General features: G+C 40.2%; 1 protein-coding gene across 1 annotated transcript in view; it reads right to left on the bottom strand.

The window, feature by feature from the left end:
- SUSD1 (sushi domain containing 1) overlaps positions 1–25,715 on the bottom strand; it is a 48,637-nt gene that overhangs the window by 6,414 nt on the left and 16,508 nt on the right. The window contains exons 8-14 of the mRNA XM_033084588.1: positions 24,702–24,891; positions 23,617–23,711; positions 22,363–22,549; positions 9,805–9,898; positions 8,428–8,683; positions 3,505–3,544; positions 1,368–1,461 (exon numbers count right to left, since the gene is read on the bottom strand). Coding sequence (XP_032940479.1) covers positions 1,368–1,461; positions 3,505–3,544; positions 8,428–8,683; positions 9,805–9,898; positions 22,363–22,549; positions 23,617–23,711; positions 24,702–24,891 — 956 coding nt within the window. The remainder of the gene's footprint in view (positions 1–1,367; positions 1,462–3,504; positions 3,545–8,427; positions 8,684–9,804; positions 9,899–22,362; positions 22,550–23,616; positions 23,712–24,701; positions 24,892–25,715) is intronic.

Raw genomic sequence — 25,715 nt, 5'->3', positions numbered from 1 at the left:
GCTGCAGCACCGGGCTGGCCCACCTGGCCCCGTCAGCGGCCCCTAGCGGGCCGAGCCTGCACAGCCTTAGCTCAGCCAGTAAACCCCGCCCTCCCGCGGTTCTGTTACTAATTGCACGCGGGTCCTCGCTGCGAACGACAGAGCGGCTTATATTCGTGTGCGGCTTATCTATGGACAAAAACCAAAATATTTGCCAACACCCAGAGATGCGGCTTATAGTCAGTGCGGCTTGTATTCGTGAATTTACTGTACTAATATCCCTCTGCCACCTTTTTGCCAGAGAAACTGAAATAACTGAGAAGCCTTTCACAGCATGACAGCCCAGGGATCCCCTTCCTCGTGCAATAAGCCCTCTATCAGGAGTAAGCTACTTTAGAAATCAAGACAGTAAAAGCCCCCTCTTCCTCAAATATCAAAGTTGACTCTGACATTTTCAAAGTCCCCCAAAACAACCAAGAGTTTAAGCTCAAGTTTACCACTGCATGCTTCTGCCAAGGAAAGCCTGAGATCTTCCTTAAATTACTTAAGGAAATTACTTAATTCAGAATTTTGATTGCAAGAACTGATTTGAAATTTAGACAACCACAAACAATCTAAATTAAACTACTTTTTTCAGCCCCATATATTACTAGTTCCTTCTGTTTCAGAGTGTCAAACAAGTAGCTTAGCCAATCAACACCATATTTCATAGTCCCCAAGCTGGAGGCTCCTCACTTTTCAAGAGAAATATATCAGAAGACTATTCTTGTAGATATGCATATCGAAATAACTACAAAGACATAGTTTTTAGTGAGGAGGTTCTACATATATGTAGGTATTTGCAGTTACATAGCTTGCATATTTGTTTTACCTTTGAAAGGAAGACAGTGATGTCCCTGCTTGAAGGATCATGAAACATAAATTAATAAACCTGTTTACAATTTTAAAATTTTATCATGGCCTTTAGGTAAATTTTAACCAATACTGAAAAACAATTATTTTCAGGTCTTTTGAAAAAATTTGGGAAAACAAAAAATTAGCTCTGTACATAAGCAAAGTGCATAGTTTTTTCAGCACATAAACTTCATGTATTTAATTCCCACTAATTCAGAACACTTCTGTACTAAAGTCCTGGTTCTATTCACTGTCTTAAATCCTTCCTTTACTAAGATAAGCCCTACACATTTCAAATGCTTTGCCAGTAATTGCAAAGATACAGAGGACATCAGTTCAAGCAATGAACAGCATTAGTGGTCACTGAAAGCACCTCTGATTACAGTTTCTAACCACCCAAGATGCCTAAACCAAGTATGTTGGCAATAAAAACTATCTGAGAAGAAAAATATGTAAAGGAGGACTGCAAAACTGGAGGTAGCAACACCACATACCGTGCCATGGAGAATGACAGGAACAATATAAGGCAGACAGCAGCCACTGACCCTAATCCAATAGCAGTCATGTATTGCAGAGGGGGTGATAAATCTGAAAAGAAAGTATCCAACAATTCAAACAAACCAACCAAATAAGGAAGCTTCAGTCTCATAGCTGAAGTATAGCAACAAAACCCAGATGCTCAATTAATGAGAGTAAGGGAGTTCACTATTTAGTAGTTACCATCCAGTTGAGGAAGAAAGATTATAATTAGAATATTTAAAAAATTATTATCAGGATAATTTTTGGTAAAAGACATACGTATCCTTATAACACTGTAACACCAGTTTCCATCAGCAAATTACACATCTCTAGAGAAGATGTAAACCCTCTATAAAAATTCGATTTGTCTTCCCTCCATATTGTAGAGTGTATACCACAAAAAAACCTAAAATTTTGTTTTACTTATTTGTGGCAGAAGAAAGTGTGCTTTTAATACAGTTTCCTACCATTTTTTATGATGATCTATCACACAATGTCTAGCTAGATGACATCTGAAACATGGCCATTTAGTTTAGATTTAATTTACAGATTTGCCTTCCACACAAGTTGAATTAAGAAATATTTCTCAAAGGATTCAGCAAGCCAAAAATACTCTCAGGCTCTCCAGCTGCAGAAGCACATTAGGGCAAAGAACACTTTGGCTGTAAGTCCATATGATATAAAGGCAAATGGATTTACAACAAAAGGCCAAAGGCCTGACCTGTCCTACTCTCTTTCCTATGTTCATTCTTTTAACCCCCAAACCAAAATCCACCTATTTGTAAGACAGTCTTTGATGATGTGCTACATGTTGATAAATGATAAATTCAGAAAAGGACAATTTTCTATCTTTCCAGTGTTATTCTACAGCTACTGCCTCAACAGTCCTAGCAATGGCACCACCAAACCCAGGGAATCCTTGATCTTAGCAGAGTTTCCACAACGAGGAACTGCCTGCACATATTCTAAGTGTGGTAGTAAATGAACTAGGTCATAAGAGTAATTAAAGAAAGAGCAACTAAAGAAAACCCAGAAATAAACAGAGAATTGTCACCAGAACATCAGTTATAGTGATAATCAGATATGGAGGAGGTAGACCTCAAGCACTCCAACCATGACATCTTTTGACATCATTCCGAAGTACTGCCCCACTTTCCAGTGTTACTGCCTTTCCTAACTCAAGAGACTTTGTGGAGCTTTCAACTCAAAAGCAGATTTTAGGGCTCATAGGAGACTCCAGTGGTGTTGCTTTCTGTGTCAGGGGAGACAAATGTTGGCTTTTTGCTGAGATATGAGGTTGGTGAAGAATAGTTTCAACTATGGTGGAAAGGAAGGAAACATGATCTCTAGTGGGTTCCAAATCCTCTGAGATAAATTCATTAATTGGGAATATTTTGAAGTCAAAAAGTAAATAAAAATAAAACCACGCTGAGAAATTTACTGGATTTTAAAGTTATGCACTTATATATTTAAGAAACTCCATTTACCAGTATCCAAATCAGCCATACTTTTCATTTTTGCACAGTATCTTCCGTTTTTTTAAATATTGTAAAAAGATGTAATTCTTGACAGACCATCTGAACATTCTAAAATAAGAAATATAGCCTCCAAAAGTTAAAATATTGCAGGGATATTGCGTTGCTGGTTTTTGTTGGGGTTTTTTTGGTACTTTTTTGGTTTTGCTTTAATTTGGTTTTTGGGGGGTTGTTTGTTGTTTTTTAAAATACTTTTACTTTTAGTCATTTTTATTTTTAGTTATTGTTGTTCTTTGACTGATTTTTAAAATCTTTAAGCCAATATAGGACTATCTTAAAATAGGCTTCCAAAATTTCACATTTTCTGTGCTTCAAATCCTTAGTACACAAAAATTGCTCTATGGACTTCGATGTGATGCCCAGAAATAGCAATATTGAAAATCAGAGAAAAACAGGAGAGTACATTTTAGGATGGATTGCTGAATCCATTGGAATGGAATAGTGAAGAGCAAGGAAAATTTTCCATCTCTAATCTTTTCAATCCTTGAAGGCAATGATCATGAATGGCAAAAGAAGAAACAGTCACAGCAAAGCCATGACAACTCAGACCATTTTATTGAAGGAAAAATTGACTTACTTTTAATTTGTGCCCAAACAGTACAGGACTGTGTTCTTACCTAAAAGAGAAAACATAAAAATTACTGTTGCTCATGAGAAAAATTTATTCTTACTAACAGTCTCTGAAAGATCAGCCATCAACAAAAATTACTATTGGGAATGGAGTTTGTTATTCCCTTGGTAGCAGCCTCTATATTGTCTTAAAAGATTAAACCTTATAAAAATAAGATTAGACATAGTGCTTTGATGAAAGGCTGGCTCTAGTTTTTAGCTCATTATTCTTCCTTTCATTTTACAGTCTTCCATCCATGGAAAGATCTTTGATGTTGCTTCAATAAGAACTCAGGATTTATGAAAAGCTAAGCTAAGGCTGAATGTGCTGTGTTAACTCTCCCCCATGCAGAACATGTATGTTGAAATAGAGTATCTCATGGCATGTTTTACAAATACTACATGCAGCAGTTTCTTAGTTATGATAACATGCTTGGTAATTTTTAATAACTTTATAGAATACGTAAAGAAACATGGGTCTGCTTTTGCAGACTTGTTAAGAAAGTTTGATTTTTTTACAGTAAGCTTTGGTCTCTGTGGAGCATTTTCCCCAGCTCTTCACAGTTATAAATACACAAAATGCTCTATTCTAGGTTCTATTATCTATTGTGTAATTACTGTGAAGTGTATTTTTGTAGTGCTTCCTGCTAAATGACTTTCACAGACTTTCACATAACACATACACAATACATGCATTTTTTATATTGTAGCAAACTGTGTATTACGTTGCTCTGAATAACAGTACATTTGAGAAAGAAGGTTATGTTTTGAAGCATTTGGACAAAAGGATGAAGGCACATTTGAGTGATTAATCTCACTTCTGTGTGTCTGCATGCTGAATTGTAGAACCTCAATGATTCTTACACCCATTACTTATATTGAATTTTCTGGTTAATTAAAAGGACAAAGGACTGACAAAGAAAATCTTCTTAGAAGAGAAAAGATCAAGAAAAAGGGGGAGATTTAGATACCAAATCAAATGCCAGATTGCTACCTTCATGACACACTCTAGTGAGCACCTCCAAATCTGAACAATGGAAAAATGATATGACAATATGTTAGGGACATTCAGTAATATGTTAATAAAAATCAAAACCAAGCCATGATTTTGCAGCATGATGATACAAATTGTACCATTTTTAGTATGAAAGAAGACAGAATGGACTCTTAAGGATGCCAGAATATAAAAGGGAATAATGACAACATTAGTTAGGAGCCTTTTACATCTATTTCTAATTTGTCTGTATTCAAATGGAAATGTGCTAACAAGTAAAAGACACTTCAGAAATACTGGTTTCACAGGTATTAAGAACTGAAAGGCAAGCAATTTTTTAAAAGAAGACTGAGCTCTTGAATCCAAATGCAGTTGCTTAAGTAATCACATTTTTAGAAAGTCTCAAAATCCAACAAACTGCAATTCATAATTTCAATTTTTATTCTTAACCTTCTAATATAGCAATTGCACAAAATAAAGGGGCATGACAACTGAAGATAACCAATACTTTCGAACCAGCAATTCAAGTTCCATTTCAAAAAAGCAGAGCTGCGAAACAAAGCAGTTTGGTATTTGCAATCCCAATAATGATCCATAACTGTTGTGTATTTCATCAACCTACTAAAGCCATAAAGGGAAGTGTGTACACTAAGCAGTTGATGCATTTTAAATGTTAGGAAGCAAGAGTGACCTCCACAAATAATCGCAACATTAATCCATCAAATCAGTGGCTAGAAAATATATGTGCAAATGTCAGCAGTGAAGGATCAGGAAACAATCCATAAGAAAGAGAAAGTTAGAAGCAGCTTAATAAACAGCTTAATAAACAACTGGCAAAGATATATAAGAAGCTACTTTGTTCTGCACAGCAAAAGCCGCCACAAAAGTAAAAGAAGTTAAAATACTCCAGTATAAGAAAATATAAATGCATAAAACCCAAGGATAAATAAACTAAGCTGAAAGATATATGTAGTAGCACTTAGAGAGGCCAAACTTGTATACATTTGACTGATTAACAATTCTGTTCCACAGAGTACATTTTTCAATAAAATACAGTTCATTGTCCAAATTCCAAGATATTTTGGATGTCAGTGTTAATAACTTAACATTATTTATGAAATAAAATGCCTTCTATTGTTATTTTCCCACTTTTCCCCTCACACAATTAATTAAAATTTATGACAACCAACAGACTTGTATCAGGATTAGAAACCACTTCATCTCTGCTATAAAATCTCTCAGCGTAATAGATGCCAGAATCCTCTTACTACATGCACTTAGTTTTATTTCACTCACTTTGAACTGAGGCAGTTACAGGTAAAAGGTAAATCCTTTTACTCTAGAAATACATTTTGATAGTAACACACTACTATGAAAACAGTACTTCAGAATATGCATAAATGAGGATGTTACTTACTATTTCTTAATAGAAGCTGTTTTATCTTACTGAGATTTGTGTGCAAGCTCCCAAAATTTTAGAGAATTACTTATAAGTGACTCATGGATCAGTTTAAACATTTCTCTTGTTTTATGCTGTATACACGAAGTTCTAAAACCCCAATTTCGATGGCAAGGCGAGGCACTGTTTAGTGTTTCTTTATTAGAGGCTGTTTAGTTCAGTTTGTGTATTTGACATTCAGGAACTATATTGTACACAAAGAGTTATTCTGAGTCCCATACAAGAAAAACTTTCTACTACTGAGACTGATATTATTAAAAAAAATCAAAGTTGTTGACTCCTGAGAGAGATACAACTGGAAAATTAGATGATATGTACATTTTAGAAACATTTTGTTTCCAGGTAAAAAGAAGTACAGTAATTTCACGAATACAAGCCGCACCAATTTGACCAAAATTTTGGTGGAAACCCGGAAGTGCGGCTAATATTCCGGGGCGGCTAATACATTAACAAAATTCTAAAAGCTGCCAACACGGAAGTGAGAGCCCGCGGCAGCCCCAAGCCAAGCTGGAGCCCGGCCGGCCCCGGCTGAGGTGGGAAAGCCTGGCAGAGGCGGGGCCAGCAGTGTGGGGGCGGGCGGCAGAGCCTGAGCAAGCAGGGCGGGGCAGGGGGGCGGCAGAGCCCGGGCCAGCAGGGCGGGGGAGCCCGGGAGAACTGGGGCTAGCAGTGCAGGGGAGCATGGCAGAAGCAGGAAGGCCGACGGGTGGGGCTGCCTGGCAGCGGGGGAAGCCCAGCAGAATCGGGGCCAGCAGCGTGGGGGAGCCCGGCGGTGCGGGGGCCTGCAGTGCTGGCCAGGGCGAGGAAACGCGGCGGCGGTGCAGATGGGAGGGGGCGGCCGGCGAGCCTGGCAGCGGCGGCAGCGGCTGGCCCGCCGGCAGGGCGAGTACATGAACGCAGTGGCGAGGCGGCCGGCATGCCTGCCAGTGGCGGCAGTGGCTGGCCCGCCGGCAGGGCGAGTACGTGAACGCAGCGGCGACGCGGCCGGCATGCCTGCCAGCGGCGGCAGTGGCTGGCCCGCCGGCAGGGCTAGGGAACGCGGCGCGGCCAGCGAGCCGGGCGGCGGCGGCGGCAGCCCGCCGGTAGGGCTAGGGAACGCGGCGCGGCGCGGCCGCCGAGCCGGGCGGCGGCAGCCCGCCGGCAGGGCTAGGGAACGCGGCGCGGCCAGCGAGCCGGGCGGCGGCGGCGGCAGCCCGCCGGTAGGGCTAGGGAACGCGGCGTGGCCGCCGAGCCGGGCGGCGGCAGCCTGCCGGCAGGGCTAGGGAACGCGGCGCGGCCAGCGAGCCAGGCGGCGGCGGCGGCAGCCCGCCGGCAGGGCTAGGGAACGCGGCGCGGCCAGTGAGCTGGGCGGCGGCGGCGGCAGCCCGCCGGCAGGGCTAGGGAACGCGGCGCGGCCGCCGAGCCAGGCGGCGGCAGCCTGCCGGCAGGGCTAGGGAACGCAGCGCGGCCAGCGAGCCGGGCGGCGGCAGGCCGCCGGCAGGGCTAGGGAACGCGGCGCGGCCAGCGAGCCGGGCGGCGGCGGCGGCAGCCCGCCGGCAGGGCTAGGGAACGCGGCAGCGGGGCGGTGCTGACGGGAGAGGGGGGCCAGCGAGCCCGGCGGCAGCGGCAGCACCACCCGGCCAGCCCCGCCGAGCCGTGGCGCTGAGCTGGGCTACCCGGCCCCGTCGGCAACCATGAGCGGGCCGAGCCTTCCTGGCCCCGCCCCGAGCCAGTAAAGCCCGCTATGCCGCGATCCTGTTACTAATTGGCCAATTTGTGAAAGCTGCGCACGGATTCTCGCGACGAACGAAAGTGCGGCTAATATTCGGGGTGCGGCTTATCTATTGACAAAGACAGCAACATTGTCGAGGCACCGGAAGTGCGGCTTATAATCCGTGCGGCTTGTATTCGTGAAACTACTGTATTTACTTTAAAATGATAAAAAATTAATGATAATAATACACTTTTTTTTAAAATAAGGCTTTCTCAGTGGAGCTGGAGCTGACGCTCACTGCCTTTTGGAAGGTAACAACATGTGATAAAATATATTTTTCCATGTCATTTGGAGAATGGTATATTTTGTTATAAAATATTTAATTAAAAATTAAAATGAGTGAACTCATCATTGCTAAGGAATGATTTTCAAATTCTCATACTAATCTCTTAGTAAATTCTAGCCCAACACAGACGCCTTCAATTACTGAGGGCTGGAATGGGCATTCATTTTAAATTATTTTCCATTGTTTGACTTTTGGCATTCAGAGTTGCTTCAACAGTACAAGGACATAAGTACCATCAAGTAATTATAAAAGATATTTAAAGAGCTTCAGATTTAATCTAATTCTGTCAACTAGGAGATCCTTGAAGCATCATAAAAATGAAATACCCAGCTAACATTTTTGTCTTCTCCCCAAGCAACATTTCATTCAAGAGGTGTAAAGAGGTTTTAAAACATCCATTACCTTATTCCACTCACTTATTATTTTCAAAAAAACACAATACTCTTCTCCCAGCTTTAAAGGAGCATTATAAAACTTCCCATAATAATGTCTGTCTCCAAGAGTAATTGACATATTATCAGCAACATCCTTCGCCCGAAATTCAGCTGCCACATATCCTTTAATGTCAGTGGTGTTACTAAAGAAAGTTGTAGCAGCAAAGGAGTCACAAATAAAAGTGCTTTGCAAATCCAGAGGAAGCACAATCACTTGATAAAAACTAGAGTGAAACAAAAAGAAAGTAAATATTAGCCCTCATTTCAACGAAATAAGCATCAGCTATCCATTAATGCATACTGCTTTTTTCTATTTGTAGCCTCTTAACTGTTTTTATTAACAATGTTCAATACAAACACCTCTTATACTAAAATGTTTATCTGTGCACATGTGTTCCACTTCATTTTTATCCAAAAGCACTGCATGCACAGCTTAGAGCTGGGTCTTCTCATCACATGCATGTTATTGCTACATGCTTATTAATGTTCAGAAGAATATAAAACTGACATACTTCTGGCTATCTCCTCCTCCTCACACTGAAGTTCACCTATGAAATAACATACCATTTTCTCTAAAAATTACTTGAAAATTCACAGAAACAAGACTTTTTCTATTGAAAGGAGGAAAGGAGAGATACCATCTTAAAAAAATAAAATCCGTCTTCATTTCTCTCAAAACAATGTTTAGTCTATCATATTCAACCATGGGAAGACTATTCACTAAGGCTGCTACACCAGGCATTTCATGAGATGTTACTAGCTTTCAAGTATTTTCTACTTCAGTGTAATACTGAGTTACCTTTTTGTTATACCACCAACAGCACTTAGTAAGGGGTATATCCTTTTAGTCTAGAAATACATAGAAATACATGACTATTTTGATAGTGATACACTACCAGGAAAATAGTATTCAGAATATGCCTAAATGAGGATATTATTCAGTATTCCCTCTGACTCTGGGAGGAAATATGTACTGTCTGCATGAGTTCATTGGAAAAGAAAAATCACATCAGTTTGGATCTATCAGTCAAGGTCTACTGTAACCTCACTGTGCATAAAGGGAAAAGAAAAACAAAATCAAACCACAAAGTTAGTGGTGAAAACTCACAATTATCCAAACTAGGATTTTTTTCCAGAAAACAGCAAAAAGCCTGAATCTAAATATTACTCTGCCTAGGAGGCATAAAACCTGTAAGGTATAGTTTAAGATTTTTCTTATTGAAAGAAATAATTGCTAAAAATAATTGTTAAAAAAAATTATCTTGCCGCTCAAAACAGTTCTAATCTGTGCATAAAATGAATCTGCAGAACATTCTCTGAAAGGGTGAAGAGCACAAAGACAAACCTGATTGGTCCATTCTGATCTTCTGCTTTCCGGAGTCTGAGCAAAGGTGCAGAACCTTTAACTGCAACAAATTCTACTTTTGGGAAAGGGGGATCTGAAAAGTAAACAAACAACAGTGTCTCAGAAAGGTTTTAGAAATATTTCAGGCACCAGCTCCTAGCTACTTTTCAGTTCCTTTTCAATTGCCAGGTATTTTTTTCAACAAAATGTCCTTAATTGAACCTTGAACCCCAAACAGCTAATGCCCGCAGGCATTATAAACGGCCAAGAAATACACAGAGCAAATACGCTCATGATGGTCTGGCAGCCCCTGTATTTCTGCTAGCTGGGAAAAAGAGAGATGCCCAAAAATGGTGGTTGACTGCAGAGAAACGAGCCATGAAAGCTTTGTTGGAGGAAGCAGTATTATTTAATTGAAATGGTTAGGGAGAAGAAAAGTATGAAATTGTGCACAGAGCCCATTGCAAGAAATACAATGGCAAGAATAAAGGATAAATTACAGTACAGTAATTTCACGATTACAAGCCGCACCATTTTGACTAAAATTTTGGTCCGAACCCAAAGTGCGGCTTATAATCAGGTGCGGCTTATATATGGACAAAGAACAAAAAGTTGCTCTTTTAGTTTGGAGGACAGATGTCTGCTGAGAAAGGCAGGAACTTCTCTTTGAAATGGAGAATGTAAACCCCCTCTCTCCAAATTATTATAATTTTGAAATCAAGGGGTTTTCAGGCAAAAATATGGAAATTAGGAATAACAGTTCTTTTCTAGGGAAATCAAAATAGAAATACTACAAAGAAACAAACTCCAAACCCTGACAAAGTCAGAGTACAACCTGACACCCTGTCAGGCAGGGTGTTGGTAGCAGTCCCATTCCATGGTGGCTGCATCCTCCTGCAGTGACAGATGTGGCTCAGTTGGAGCAGTGCTCCTGTAGAAGGTGCAGTTTCCCTCCGGAGGTCCAGTGGTGATGTGGAGAAATCCGGTTTTCCACTGAAGTCCAGTGGAGAAAGGGGTTACCTTAGTGTCCCAAAGCCTCTGTTTTTATCTTGGTAAGAAATGTTGGGCTCTTCCCCCTGGCTGGAGCAACTTTCAATTGGATGCAGTAATTTTATCAGTCACACACTGGGACTCAATGGGCCATTAGCAGACAATGACTGCCTGAAGGAAGGATGAGGTGTGAAAAGATAAAGAACAATGGCCCGTCTGGTTTCAATGGATGGCCCATTAGCAGATTATCTGCCATTGAGATAAGGATCACTGTCCCCACCCTCAACAGATGGTGATAGAATAGATAGATTTTATCACACTCTGTATTGTAATGTGCGGCTTATAATCAGGTGCGGCTTATATATGGACAAAAAACCAAAAAGTTGCTGAAACTCAGAAGTGCGGCTTATACTCAGTGCGGCTTATAATCGTGAAATTACTGTAATTTCACGAATACAAGCCGCACAGACTATAAGCTGCATCTCTGGGTGTTGGCAAACATTTCGTTCTTTGTCCATAAATAAGCCGCACCTGAGTATAAGCCGCTCTGTCGTTCGCAGCGAGGACCGCGTGCAACAAAGTTGACAAATAGTAACAGAACCGCGGCATGGTGGGGTTTACTGGCTCGGCTCGGGCTGTGCAGGCTTGGCCCGCTCGGGGCTGCCGACAGGGCCAGGTGGCCCAGCCTGGCGCTGCCGCTCGGGGCTGGCCACCACCTCTGGGCTCGCTCACCCTGGTCTGGCGCTGCCCTGTGGTGGCAGGTGGGGACGGAGCACCCCCCGCTCCCGCTGCGGCAGGCGTGGGCAGGAGCCCCCCGCTTACCCCACGGGCCGCGGGGATGGCAGCACGGAGGCCCCACCTCCTCCCCGAACCATGGGGATGTCAGCACAGAGCCCCCCGCCTCTCCCCGCCTGAAGGAGGGAACTCCCCCGCCTCCCTCCCTCCCCCCGCGCTGCCGGCACTGAGCTGGCCCCACCTGCCGCACAACACAGTAACCAATTTGTAACAATCGCGAAATCCTGGGTTTTACTGGCAGGTGCTCGGCTCGGCACCCTGGCTGACACTTCTGGGGTTGTAAATATCAGAAAATTATTCACATATTAGCCGCTCCCGAGTATAAGCCGTATTTCCGGTATGGGAGCAAAATTTTAGTCAAAATGGTGTGGTTTGTATTTGTGAAATTACTGTAGTAGTGTCAAAAGCACTTTCAAGAAGGCAACTTCGTTAGATACTGCTCATAGTCAAGCAGGAATATGCAGGCCCTTAAATTAGGTTTCAATATGGACACAGACCTCTAATCTGTTTTAGTGGGAATTCGCATCAAAACCAATGCTGAAAAAGTAGTTCTTCCTGTCAATGGCACTAATGACAGCAGCACACTGATATGGAAATTACCACCAGCACCCTGAAAGCAAAAATGAAAATTGCTTCAGTGTGCACAACCAAGGGGACAGAGTGTGAAGCACAGACACCATCTAGTCCAGAAATCTGAAAGAACTTGCACAGGTAAATACAGGTACAGCTAGGCTTTTTGAACACCAGCATATCAGGCTGCTCATGTGATATCTGACTGAAGAGTAAAAAATGCAGTGCTTATTGTGCAAATTCAGAAAACCAAGGGTTCAGAGCTAGAAAGAATAATCAATATCATGAAGAGAAACAAAAGAAAACCAATGCAGATTTCCTGAAGTTAAGTGACACCAGGCAAAATATTGCTGAGATGCACGGATTTTTCAATGAGCCGGAATACAAAGAGCTGCATGTATCTTATGAAGTATAGAAAAATCATGAGTTTTGCAGGAGAAAATGAGGCCTGTTAGCAAAACTGTCAAGAGGGTAAGTAACTGCTAAAAAGGGAGCTAGAAATATAGATCATGTTGAAAGCAGAAGTACTGGGGTGCAGGAAGGTTATTAGAGGTTAGTACTACTAGCATTTTGTTAACAATCATGGTGCAAAATCCCAGTATGTACAGATGAATTGTGCTGCCCAATGTAAGAAACAGAGAGACTTTACATAAGAACTGAACCACCTTAACAGTTGTTGCTTTTCAAATCTGGGATTATCACAGTATAAAATAAAAGGTGATACACCTGGGCTTCTAACAAGAGTTTATGCTAAATATTCTAATTTCCTTTGAGCAGTAGGAATGGCATTATTAGTACATCTCAGAATGAGTACTAGGAACCAAAATGAAAGAAAAAGTCAAAAAGGCTGCTCTAAAAGGCATAAGAAACAGGCTTATGTAATACTTGAATAGTACCACCCAAGGTGCACAAGATCCATGCGTCACCATTTCCTGGTGCCTGAAGTTCCAATCATCAGTGCAAAAGAGCTATGTGAAACCAGTTCACAGGATGCAAGGAAGAGTTGGATAAAGAAATCCTCTTATATGAGGCAAACAAAATCTCAGGTTTGTAATGTATGAAGAGGAAATATGACAGCTTATACTATCTCTGCTTTAAACAGACATGAAACTTGTGAAGGGATACAATTTCAGCATGTTGTGCCCAAAATAAAGCTAACAGCTCTGGCCATATAAGCATCCCTAGCGAGAAAAACCTCTACCCTTCCCAAAAATCATCCTCAGGAGAACCTCCAGAAAGCTTACCTACAAAAATAAATTGCTTTGGTAGTTCCCTTTACCAAGTTATCTTCAAAATCAGGCTATGGGTGAACTACCAGTAAAGTAACCAGCTATGTATGTTTAGGATTGAAATGAGAGTAAGATTTATATAGTGGTCTACAGCTTCCTCCTGAGGGAAAGCAGAGGGGCAGGCACTGATCTCTCTTCTCTGTGGTGATCAGTGATAGGACCCAAGGGAATGGTCTGGATTTGTGTCAGAGGAGGTTGAGGTTGACTATCAGGAGAAGGTTCTTCACACAAAGGGTGTCTGGGCATTAGATTAGGCTTCCCAGGAAAGTGGCCACAGCACCAGAGTGACACAGCTCAAGGAGGATTTGGACAGTGCCCTCAGGCACATGGTATGACTCCTGGGATGTCCGGTGCAGGACCAGGAGTTGGACTTCGATGATCAATGTGGGTCCCTTCTCAGCATATTCTGATTCTCTGAAAGCCATTGCTGTAGAATGACTTGCTTCTAGTACAGACAGGGCAGAAAACCGTTTTCTAAGAGTTTTCTGAGTTACTAAAATGTACTGCATGGCTGCTTGCAAGAAGGCTGCTTGCAAGAACAGGAAATGGTCTTTGCTCCTGGTCTTTTCAATGCATTTGCAGCTACAGATACTGTAAAAAGTAGTGGCAGAATTTCTAACTGAATGAAACAAATGAACAAATAATACTTGACAACCAATCTTTAAGACCTTTGCACACTGCAAACTTAAGCAAACATTAATTAAGAGACAGAAGTTATCTCTTCATTTCAGTGGCTCCTTAGCACAGACACTGTCAATAGGCAGAGTGACAGGAAAACAAATCTCTCAAGACACTATTATTAATTTCTCTTAAGTATTTTTTAATTTCCAAGAAAAACTTGGGAATTTCTTCTCAAATGCCGACCAGAATGTGCATTGCATGCAATGGTTTTGCATTGTTTTTACAGAAAAACAGCACAAGAGGAAACAGATGTGGACTCAGATGACAAGAAAATACTAAGGTCAGAACAACTGATTTTTCTATTTTTTATAATTTGACAGGAAAATACAAATAATGAAAATAAGTAGCCAGCCAGAACTGACAGCCCTAGTAAGTCGGTAAAAGAGAGAAAAATCTGACAAAATACACAGTGCTGACAAAAGATGGAGTCTTTTGCTATGTTTAGATTCTGGTAAAAAATACTAGTTATTAAAAACATCAAGCACACAGAAGACAATCTACCTGTTTTAATAAAAAGAGTGAACAGTTCGTAGCAATGTGAAGGAGTAATAATAATAATTATATAATTGAAAGGAGTAGTTTAATTTTTGTTTCAGTGATCAGAAAATAAACCCTGAGGGAGTTATTCCATATGCAGTATTTGCCCACTCTGACTTTTTTTAACAAGAACTCTGCTAGAAATTAGGCACTTAAAAATATAATTAGAAAAAAAAAAAAAAGACTGCTGGGAGGTCATAATTATTACCAGATTTTAAAATCTACATGTTAAACAGTGACTTAACACCACACAGAACAGTTGGAGGGAAAAGGGGAATATTACAGAGAAGTAAGGACTTGCACTAGGTGAGTTGTGTGAAGAAATCAAGATCCTCCAGTCTGTTCAGGTGCTGTTAGAACCTTGCCTTTCTCAAAGAATCAATTTTTTTAAGTCTTCACCAGCAGAACAGACTAACGTATCTGTAGTAACACCAGGAAAACAGAGAAGAGCATAGCAAGAAATGAAAGTATGTCCAGAGATTGTCCCACTCTAGGCACTTCCTTGTCATAGCAGTCTTTTGTTAGTACCACATGAATGCTTCATGTAAAGGCACATTTTCTACAATAAGAATACACCTACTGATTTTCTCTGAACCTGAAGGCAAGCTGCAGGGAAAAAAGTACATGCCAGGACTGCAGCAACACTGAGAATCATCACATGCCTCAATGCTGGAGCTAAAGTGTGCTTGGTGTTACACTGTAAGGGCAACAACAAACATTTAAAAATAATAACGTACTTGAACAACAAAGCCCAAAATCACATGGCAACTCTTCACCGACCTCGACAGTTTGAAGAAGTCAAAATAAAGACTCCTCTTAAGGCCAGGTTTTAAAGAAAACTGGTCTGTTTAGTGAAACCAGACCATTTGCATGATCTTAATTTCCTGCAAACAAGGGATTTCTTTCCTATATAACTTAGGCTGAAGTTACAAGATGCTTATATAGCTTGAGTTACAAGATATCAATATAACCTGAATCCCAACTTTCTATAGTTATATAACCTGAATCATAAGTTTTTATACCATATTAGGTTATACTATATGACCTCATATATTGATATAAGGTTTATACAATAACACAATACAATAACTTTTTATACAGTGTAATGGCTAGTATCCGGTTAACTAGTTTCTTAATGCTGAATAGACAAAAAAGAAGAAAAAAACTCACCAGATGGATAGCTTTAGAGATAGATAAGTATAATACTAATGAGAAATTGCCAAATATAAAGCAAATTAGCCTCAAAATAAATAATTTAGGCTGATTAGGGCCAGACAGACCAAGGAACATTGTAACCACACATGCTCTGAAGACAAAGTTGAAAAGTTCAGATGTGAAGAAGACCTTGAAAACCTTCATCAAAGACCCCTGACAACCCCAAATTGGGGAGGCCCAAACGCAGTGCAGAAGAACTATTCATAACCATGAGATCATACTATGTAAACTAGTTCCAGTATGTAAACAATGATCTTTTAGTGACATAATAGCACTAAACAACACTCACTGTATAAATATACCACAGCACTTGACAAAGGCTGAGTTAGGTGGAGACAGCCCCCTCACCACCAGCGCTGCAATAAATTCCTGCTCTGGACACCAGTTTATGGGGATTTATTCCCAGCTTATCTTTTGGGCAGCACATAGTTATATGAGGGCTTTATGTCCAGAAGGTTTTCATTGAACTTTAAAACAAGGAAGTAAAACAAAATTGCTGTAAAAGTAAAACTAAAATAAGGTGAAAGTACTAATACAATAGAAAACAGTTTACTGTTTGCATTGCTCTTTGAAGAGTAATTAACTTTACTGTACATATTTAAATATAATTGTTCTAGTACAGAGTGAGAAGAGTTTTTTCAGTTAGAGAACAACATTATGTAAAGAGAGCAAAGGAAGGAGAATAAATAAATCAAGACCACAACTACAGAAAAAATAATTTAGGGTCTTCTTTAAAGACTGGTCATTTCTGGAAATCCCACTCATGTGATTCCCTTTGCTGACTGTGGCCTTTGTTCTGCCGCTCTGTAGCTGAACCTCACACCGTGCTGCCCATGCCCAGAAGGGCTGGAAGCAGGGGCAGGCAGTGCAGATGAGCCATCACACCATGCTGCCCATGCCCAGAAGGGCTGGAACCAGGGGCAGGCAGTGCAGATGAGCCGTGCACGGTGCGGTGTCACCAGCCAGGCCCAGCTCTGCCTGCAGCCTGTGCCGGCTGCTGCTGGCCCGGCTCCAGGCTGGAGCCTGAGCTCTGCTGCAAAACGGGCCTGAGCTCTGGGACAGCCCCGCCCGGGGCCAGCATGTCTTTGCAGGGAAACGTCCTAGGAAAAAAGGAAAGAATGATGAAAGCAGGGAAATGTGCTTTAGGGGGCCTTGGCCAGGCCCTCTCGGTCTCCTCCATACCAGCAAGCGAGCTGCCAGCTGCCCTGACCCTGCGAGTGCAGCTCACAGCCACACAACTCACAGGGAGCCCGCTCGTGCCCATCTGGTGTTTTATGTGCCACAGCAGTGCCTGAAGAGGCCCCCACTCCAGCTGCAGAGCACCTCTGGGCCAGGAACTCCACCTTTAAAACTAAATTTGCCCGCATCTTCCTGCTTCTTGTATGGATAGTTTCTAGGTTGCGTTATGGTTGCCTGACACTGCTGCCATATATGTAGGTGAGCCAGGGTGATCCCCATCTCCTGGCTCATCCCTACCTGAACATTTCTGTGACTTGTCATCTGCTCTCGTTCTTCCTGCAGCACCTTTCCTTTGTGATCTCTAGGAACAAAATGAGGTGTCCTGAGTGCTCAGGTCTGCTGTTGTACAGACCCAGGGGATGTGTTCAGGATCTGGCAGCCCAACGGGAGCTCAGTGCTGTTGGCTCAGGGTGTTTGCATTAGGGGCCTGCCTGGTCCTTCCACAAGAGAGGACCTGGTGTGACAGCCTCCTACTCCCAATGAAAGAGGTCTGCTCTGGGACCCTGCAAAGAGCCACCACTGCTCTCACCCCACTTCCTAAGCCACTGACCTTGCCTGTGTAAGTAGAGCGGTGCAGCACTGTGCTGGACTCTCAGGGCGAGCATCCAGGCCTACAGTGACACCCACTTCCTACATTCTCTGCCTGTACTCAGCACTCTGCAGCTCTCCCTTCCTCCTGGACCTTAGCCAAGGCAGTGGTCCTTTGCATGACTTGGAGCTGCTTAAATGCGATGTGGGGCACAGGAGACTGGAATATGCTCATTTGCACCAAGATCAAGGCACTTAACAGTACCTGGCCACGGGAGAGGAGGGAAATTTGGTCAGGAAAAGCTCAAAAAGTGCTTTTGGTGCTTTCAACTAGAAGGACTGACAGAAGACAGCATGTTTTCTTTTCCTTGTTTCTCTTCTGTGAGCAATCCACCCAAAGCAAACAATATGGAAATCAGAGTTTTATTCCTCTTGCAAAGCAATGTCTGTAAACCATAGACCGTGCCACCAATATAAATTGCTTTGTAAACTGAATAAGAGAAATCATCTGAATGTTCAGGTATTCAGTTCACAGATACTTATGAAAAATTCTCACTATGGAGCAGTTCAGAAAAACTACAGTGAATTATTAACTCAATTATCATGCATTTAAATAGTCTCTGCACAAAAATACAAAGTGCATGCACATGTATGAAATTGTTTACATTACTGGCAGCTAATTTCCCTCTACATTAAAAAAAAAAAAAGTAATCATGCTCCTGTTTTCATCACTTCTCTTTCCCCATAACATAAAACAGAAACTCCCTTTTTGGCAGTTCTCATCTCTGATGCTGCACACTCTACCAAACAGTTTCTCTAGAAGTACATGATGCACTCTCAGAGTAAGAGCTGTCACATAACTACACCTCCAACAGTCTTTCACTTCCTCACTGGAAAGTAGATTTTGGGGTTTCCCTGCTTTTCCAGACCTCAAACAACTCCCTTTATGAAAGAATGAGAGTAAATCTTTTCCATCCTTCAACAGTTCAGAACAATAGTCTATCTTTTTTGTGTGTGTGTACATTCATAGGCAAAAGAACAAATTAGACATTAGAGTCTGATGTGTAATGTCATACAGTTTCCACACACCAATACAAAGGAGTAGGGCTCTAGAAGATTATACTTAATATGTAATAGAATACATTCTTCTTATTCAAGTCACTTTCTAGACTGTCTGTGAGTCTACTTTCTCACTCATGTGTTCATGTGAAGACAGATGAGACACACACGAGTACGTGGCCTGCAGATAAAACCTGGGCTAAACCAAAAATAATAGCAGCTGAGAAACATAGGAAGTACTACAATTATCTGAGGTACACAGACTCGCGGAAAAACCTAGTCAATCCCCCTGGAAAGTACAGGTACAAATTTGTAAGAAATTGCAGAATGTGTGAATAGCACACCTTGAAGAAACTCAAAATACAGTTTGATCCTAAGCAGAAAATCAAGAGGAGGAAAAGCAATGAGAAATCATAATTGAATCTTATATGAATTATTTTACAAGAAGGAAATTTATTCAGTAACTCAGGCACAAAAGATCTATTTCTGGTGTCCAGAAACACTTCTGTCTCACTAGATCTTAAGTCATAGTGGTTTGCTCTAATGAAAAAAAACAAGCGACTCAGACTCTGTAAACACATAGGTATCCATGAACTCTCCGAACACCACAATTTTCATAATCTACCCAAAACAAAGCTAATAAAAGATTCAAATATCCATAGAATTTTAATGTGGCTGAACTGAAAAATTACTCTTATTCAGAACATTAGCAACGAAAGTAAAATAGACCTAGCTTCTTATTTATTATTCTGTTTTTCAAACCCTTGAAAAAAATGGTTACAAAGTTCAATCATATTAAATTCATATGTAAAAACAGGTAGTGAAATTAAGATCAGTGCTTCCCCTGAGCATGCCTTAATAAAGGATACTACAAAATGAAAATGAACAGAGCCGTGTGTATGTAGTATAATCATAAGTATACCCCACAAGACACTCCTTTCCTTCTCTGGAAGAGGACAAGAAATTCTTTGCTTCAAAGATGATCTTGCTACCATATTTTTACAGCTACAATATAATAACTGCCTAATAATTTTTGATAATTGACTCAATTTCCTATTTCCAGTAGACAAGTGGTGAGAGTTTCTTTAAAGGAAGTTAAGACAACATAAAGGACTGTGCAAGATGCCTGATACAGTGATCCATGAAGCATTTGCTAGACTGTATTTACAATCCACAAGATGAGGGGCAAAACCAACTTTGTGCTCAGCAAAGAACTATTTTTTAGAGGATGCTACTTGCCAGGGAGAAAATTTTAAGTCCAAGTTCTTGGTTTTTTTCTTTACAAATAATAGGGATGTAACATATCCTCATTCAGAATTAATATGGGTTTTGATATAGATATTCAGAATATAGAAGTAAATTTCATAACATGCATTCATAAATCTTCATTTTTTAAAAAAATATCCAAACTTACTGCTAGCATTTACATACTCACTGTATTCTGCAACAGTCTAAAAATTTATACAATCACTATCCTTGTCAGGAAATTAGGTCCGAAAGGCAGTGATCATCCACTTATGTAGGACATGTCTCTTCAAACTATTCAAAATTCCACAGCTAAGATTTTCCAAACTCTCAAAATGTAGAGGGTTTATAAAAGTAAAGGAGACACAATATCTGTATTTGCCTCCAGCTGTGAAAACAGACAAACTGATCATGAACCTCTTAAAGGATGGCATATGAAACCTTAAACAGCCCATGAGAACATAATCAGTAAAACACTTTATTAAGTCTCAGTTTCCCTAGAACTTCTGTGCTTAAAGCGTATCTTGCATTTTTACAATACCATTTAGCTAGAAAACCCCCAGAGTTAATAAAGGCACTTTTCAGAATTAACTTGGTAGATAAATTGAGATCATTCCATCCACCATGGAAAGTACATTAATGATTACAAAATAACTGGACAAATGATGATGAAAATTATACACCTACTCTTAAATTATAGTTTTATATAAAGGTAATGCAATTCCAAGACATAAGACACAGAAGTCAAAGCAGCATTGCCAGAAGAATTATTTCAGCTGGATCCTTTTCATCTTAGATGAGATAACAACACAATTAATCTCATTAAAATTCCTTTATTTGGCAAGTTTTGGAGCAAGATAATTATTGGCTTTTTAACTTTCTGCAATTTCTGCAAAGATTTCAAAAATACATCCTTGAATGTTTTTTTCAATGGAAGTCAAAAAATAAGAAGTGTTTGCACATCAAGTTTTAGATAAAGATTTATAATATGACAGACCAACACCTATATTTTATTGCTTATTGAATGAGATAACTACCAGGTATAAATGGGCTTGTGTAGTAAAATCTTCTTTCAAAACGGAAATGACCTAACTATTACGCAAAGACCTTTCCTGGGGCTATGCATGTGCATTTGTTAAGCACTAACTCAGCAGAGAGGAAAATATGCCAGCTGCCAAGACAAAAATACCATTTCACATAGCACCTGCTGCAAAGTGTTCTCCAGAACTGTGCTGAGTCAGTGACCTGATGCAATCCTGCAGAATTGAGGAAATACCACAGGATGACAGAGTAAAGAGCTTTTCCTTTTCTCTGAGTATATATCCAAAAATTACCTCTATCAACAAAATTATGAGGTATCTTACCAGTTTTTTTACAGACACATGTACTCATGAACTCATGGGCACTACTTTTGAGTGACAATTAGGAAACTTGTGAAAAGGAATTACCAAATCATTACTGTAATTTCATTTAAAAAAAAAAAAGAAACAAACAGGTCATTCTATATCTTCAACAGCAGTTTTAAGAAACAAAAGATGTTTTACCTTTTATGAAGCTTAAAACCCTCAGATGTACTATTGAAAACACAGCAATACCATCAATTTCAAAACACAAATCTCCAGCTCTTCCTAAGCAGTCAGAAGAGTATTGATTCCATCTAGTGGCTGAACAGAGTTATAGACGCTCAGAGAACTTTCATGTTTCTTAGCTATTGTAATTTGTGTCTTTGACAGGAAGAGTGATACCATCATCAAATACTGCACTGCACTTCACCTAACACAGAGTCTGACAGTACAAGGAAGGTGAAAAGTGTTCTAAACAAAACAAGACCCATAAGATGTTTCTCATCAGGGCATTTTAGTGACATACATCTTGCTAAATTGTGAAGCCAAGGCTCTTCCTTCAGAACCTTATTTTGCTCAAATGCCTTTTATGTTTTTTACTCTTCCAATTAGAGGCAAAAGCATCGGTGTGAGGTACTTGCAGATTCCCACATTCTACTTTGTATTCTTGCAGACTTTGGTGGTATCTCATTCTGTTGCCACAAATACCCATATGAAGTGCAGTTGAGCTATTAACTCCACTGTGGAGAGAACTTTTTCTTAGAAAGTGACATAGCCTCTAACAGGGTGGGGAATTTAACTCAGCTGTCCTAGATACCAGTCTTGTGTCTAACTCACCAAACTATCTTTTCTCTGATGTCCCAAATTGACACATTAACAGTCTGCACCTCAATTTCTCTCCCCCTTCTGTCTCTGAACTCTGCAAAATGCATGAAAATAAACAATGGATAATTTTGAGCATGGAAAGAATATATTGACAACCCACCCCACAACAATGCAGATTCGGTTGAGTCTCTTACACCCACTAGGTGCTTCTGTAAATACATAAAATAAATGGCAAGACCTACCTGTAATTTGTGTTGTCATAGAAACAAGCAGTGAAAAATTCAAAGCTACCATGGAAATATTAATAGAGTAATTGGTGCCTGGTTGCAAATCTAAACAAACTTCAGGAGCTTGCTTGTGTGTGGAAAGTTCAAAGGTCATTTCATGAAAGAAGTTCTTCTGGTACCAGCGCTGGCCTTGGACATGAAACTGTAACCAAACAATCACAGCTTGAAAATTGAAATGTTATAATACTTGCATTCAGCCATCTCATGCTCTTAATTAGAAGAAACAGTAGAAGAGAGCACTGCATATGATGTGTCAAAACTGCTGGCATTGACAGTTACTCAAATTTCAGTGCTTCCAAAATTTGATCTGTCTTGATCAGATCTGATATTTTCCTGGTTTTTTCACTTCTCCTCCCAGTCTATCCTCTTTTTTATTAATTTCCCCTAGACCATATTTCCTACTAACATATCAGCTTCCAGTAACAGTTGACTTTCATTGAAGTATACCCTCTTGCTGAATTATAAAAGCAAGCTCGTGTGAACACCTCTCCAGTTTCACCCTGAGGATCGAGACAAAATCAAGTTATTTTGACACATGTCAAAATACCAACTACCCTCTGGGCTATTCTACAGACACCTGTATTTTCAAGGAAATTTACAGTATCAGGCGTTCTCTTTTATGTTTTAGTAGGACTTTGTGTTTTATTGTTGATGACTTAAATAATCATAAAGTCACTAACTTAAGGCCTCTCCTGGTCAAATTATTTCTCTGTTAATGAAAACTAAAATTCTTGCTGAATATTAACTGTACATTAATTTTCCTTTAAATAGATCCTATGCCTTCAGATACTTTCTTAGTGCCTCCTGGCACAGGGAAACTTGAGACAACAGCAGGTGGCCAAGAGTCCCAGCAGAAGTAGTTCATGCAGAAATTCCCTACTGGGATAAGGGCAGACTGAAGGCATACCACAAGGCAAAGAGAACTGACTCGGTGGAATTGGAATAGAGTTGTCTGAGTTGTTTGCCCGAACATGGCAAACTGAAACCACAGATAAGGAGAACAAATTAAGAGTTAAGTATGGGACAAATAAGCAAGAAACAGGGAACTGTAAGAGAGCATGATCTTTCTTTGGCTGCTATGCAAGATTATTATTTGGGGTTTTAGGAAACATTATTAGAATGAACACTGCTAGCAGTGAGTGTTTGAAAAACTACGTTTTTGATTGATAAAAATTGCTTTCTAGATTCAAAATACAGATTGTCACTCACCGAGTATCTGTCTTCCACATCAGTTCCCCTGACATTTCTCCTCCATTTCAAGCAGGTATCATTAAAAATTAATACGTTATTGAAAGCTTCCTTTACTGTAGAGACAATTAAGAAAGAGATTAACTTATTTTAAAAAGTTTACCTCCTTCAACTTGATTGAATATGAGTAACTGAGAATAATTTTTTTTTAAAGTTCTGAATTTCATTCTCTTCTGAGACAGAAAGATAGGTTATAATTTCTTTTTGAATGAACAAACAGGATAAGTAAAGCATGATCATTTTCCAGAGAAATCAGCTTTCGGAAAAACCCAAGCATACTATTAAGGAAATCCGATATACAATTTACTTGTCCGGGCCTACAAGATTAGAATGACAGAAAGATCAAGGGTTCAGGCTTCCTGATGTAAATAAAATTATCACAGAATAATTTGTCATAATTGATGCCCTCCAGGAAAAAGCATGTGAGCAAAAGCATTTTTGTGGATTCCAAAAGCAATTCTTTTTCAAGGTCTGTGTCACTAGAATTAGTATGTCAGGAGGTAAGCCTAAAATCTCAATGACTAAAATTCTACAGAAATCCACTGTTAGAACATGGTTTCTGTAAAATTACTGATAACTGCCAGAACCCTGTTAATCACTGTTAAGCATAGGAGCATTGTCTATAATGCTCATACCACTTAGATTAGTATCAGATTGCAAATCAACAGGGAATTCTCCTACAGGCGGAGAACCATATTTCAAGGCAAAATATGGAAACTGGTAGGCACTGTATCATGGACCAACATTCTGTACCAATCCTGTGTCAGCCAGAAGGCAAGTCCTGAAAAAGCAAATTTGCCATATCTTTCTGAAGGGCTCTTACTGCGACTGCTCTCCTTGCTCATAGAGTCAATGGCCAAGTCAGCAGAAAGAAAAACATCTTGCAGAAAAAGAGGATGCTGTCAGTGGCTACATGCATGTAGTCAGCATAAAGAATTATGAAGTCTAGGAAACAGCCCCTTTTCCTGTCTGTTAGACTCAAATCAGTGAACTCTGCAGCACAGTAAATTTTTTAATAAGCACACAGAATACAAAACACAACCTACCCTTTGTTTGAATTGCTAGTGTAACTGAGACAGTGACGTTTGTGGAAGAAATGGTAGTTATATTCACCATGTAGTTACTTCCAGAGTTCAGATCTAAACACACCTTTGGATTATCTTCACTAGTACTGATGTTAAATATCATATCTTCTGAGAATATCTTCTCATCCAATCTTTGGCCCAGTATATGAAACTATCGAAACAAAGACAATAGTGCAACTCATTGCGGCCCTCCAAAACTCAGAATATCACCTTATTTAATCCTACTGGTTCTTAAAGTGAACACAGAACTACATCTGGTTTAGAGTATCAGTTCAAGAAAAATATATATGGTTTGACTAGCCACAGGATGTTTTAATAAACTGGATCTTTATTTCTTCTAGCTGTTAAAATTATTCATATTTTTTCATATATTTCTACAACAGGTAGAAGGAATATATTATGGAATCTGATCCAATCTATTTAGAAACCTAGTCTATTGTGGATCCTACAAAGATCTCCAATTCAAATAGTAATGTGTAAGCAAATGTTGTTTCTTGTTTACAGCACACAGATAGCTATTTTCTTTCCCTTTTGCTTGTTTTCCCCCTTGACCCACAGAAGCAGTAGTAAGACAGAATGCCAAACAACAGTGAAAGTCAAGCGTGTCTAAGATTGTCCCAGTGTAGTGAAAAAGAAAGCTGTTGTTTGTATGACATGAAGGGACAGACAAAGCTCACCTTCTCTGGATATTTTGGAGTGTCTTTCACATGGCTGAATTCAGGAAAAGCATGTGCACAGAGTACATTATACCAGAGATCCACAGCTTGTCAGTTACCATCGGCTACATAAAACCAGTTTTGACCTGTTAGGGGAACTGGGAAGCTGTGTTTTCCATCTCAGCAGTGCTCAATGAAAGTATACTAAACTAAAAATACTTTGGTAATAACAGGAGGAGAAAGATGGGTTGTTTTCTAAAATTATTACCCAACCTTGAAATGTTTTTCACATTGATGTACTTACCCTGGACACCCTAAA

The sequence above is a fragment of the Catharus ustulatus genome, chromosome Z (genome assembly GCF_009819885.2).
Source record: "Catharus ustulatus isolate bCatUst1 chromosome Z, bCatUst1.pri.v2, whole genome shotgun sequence".
In the NCBI taxonomy this organism is placed as follows: domain Eukaryota; kingdom Metazoa; phylum Chordata; class Aves; order Passeriformes; family Turdidae; genus Catharus; species Catharus ustulatus.
The sequence above is the reverse complement of the archived record's forward strand: the minus strand, read 5'-3'. Positions and strand labels throughout refer to the sequence as shown.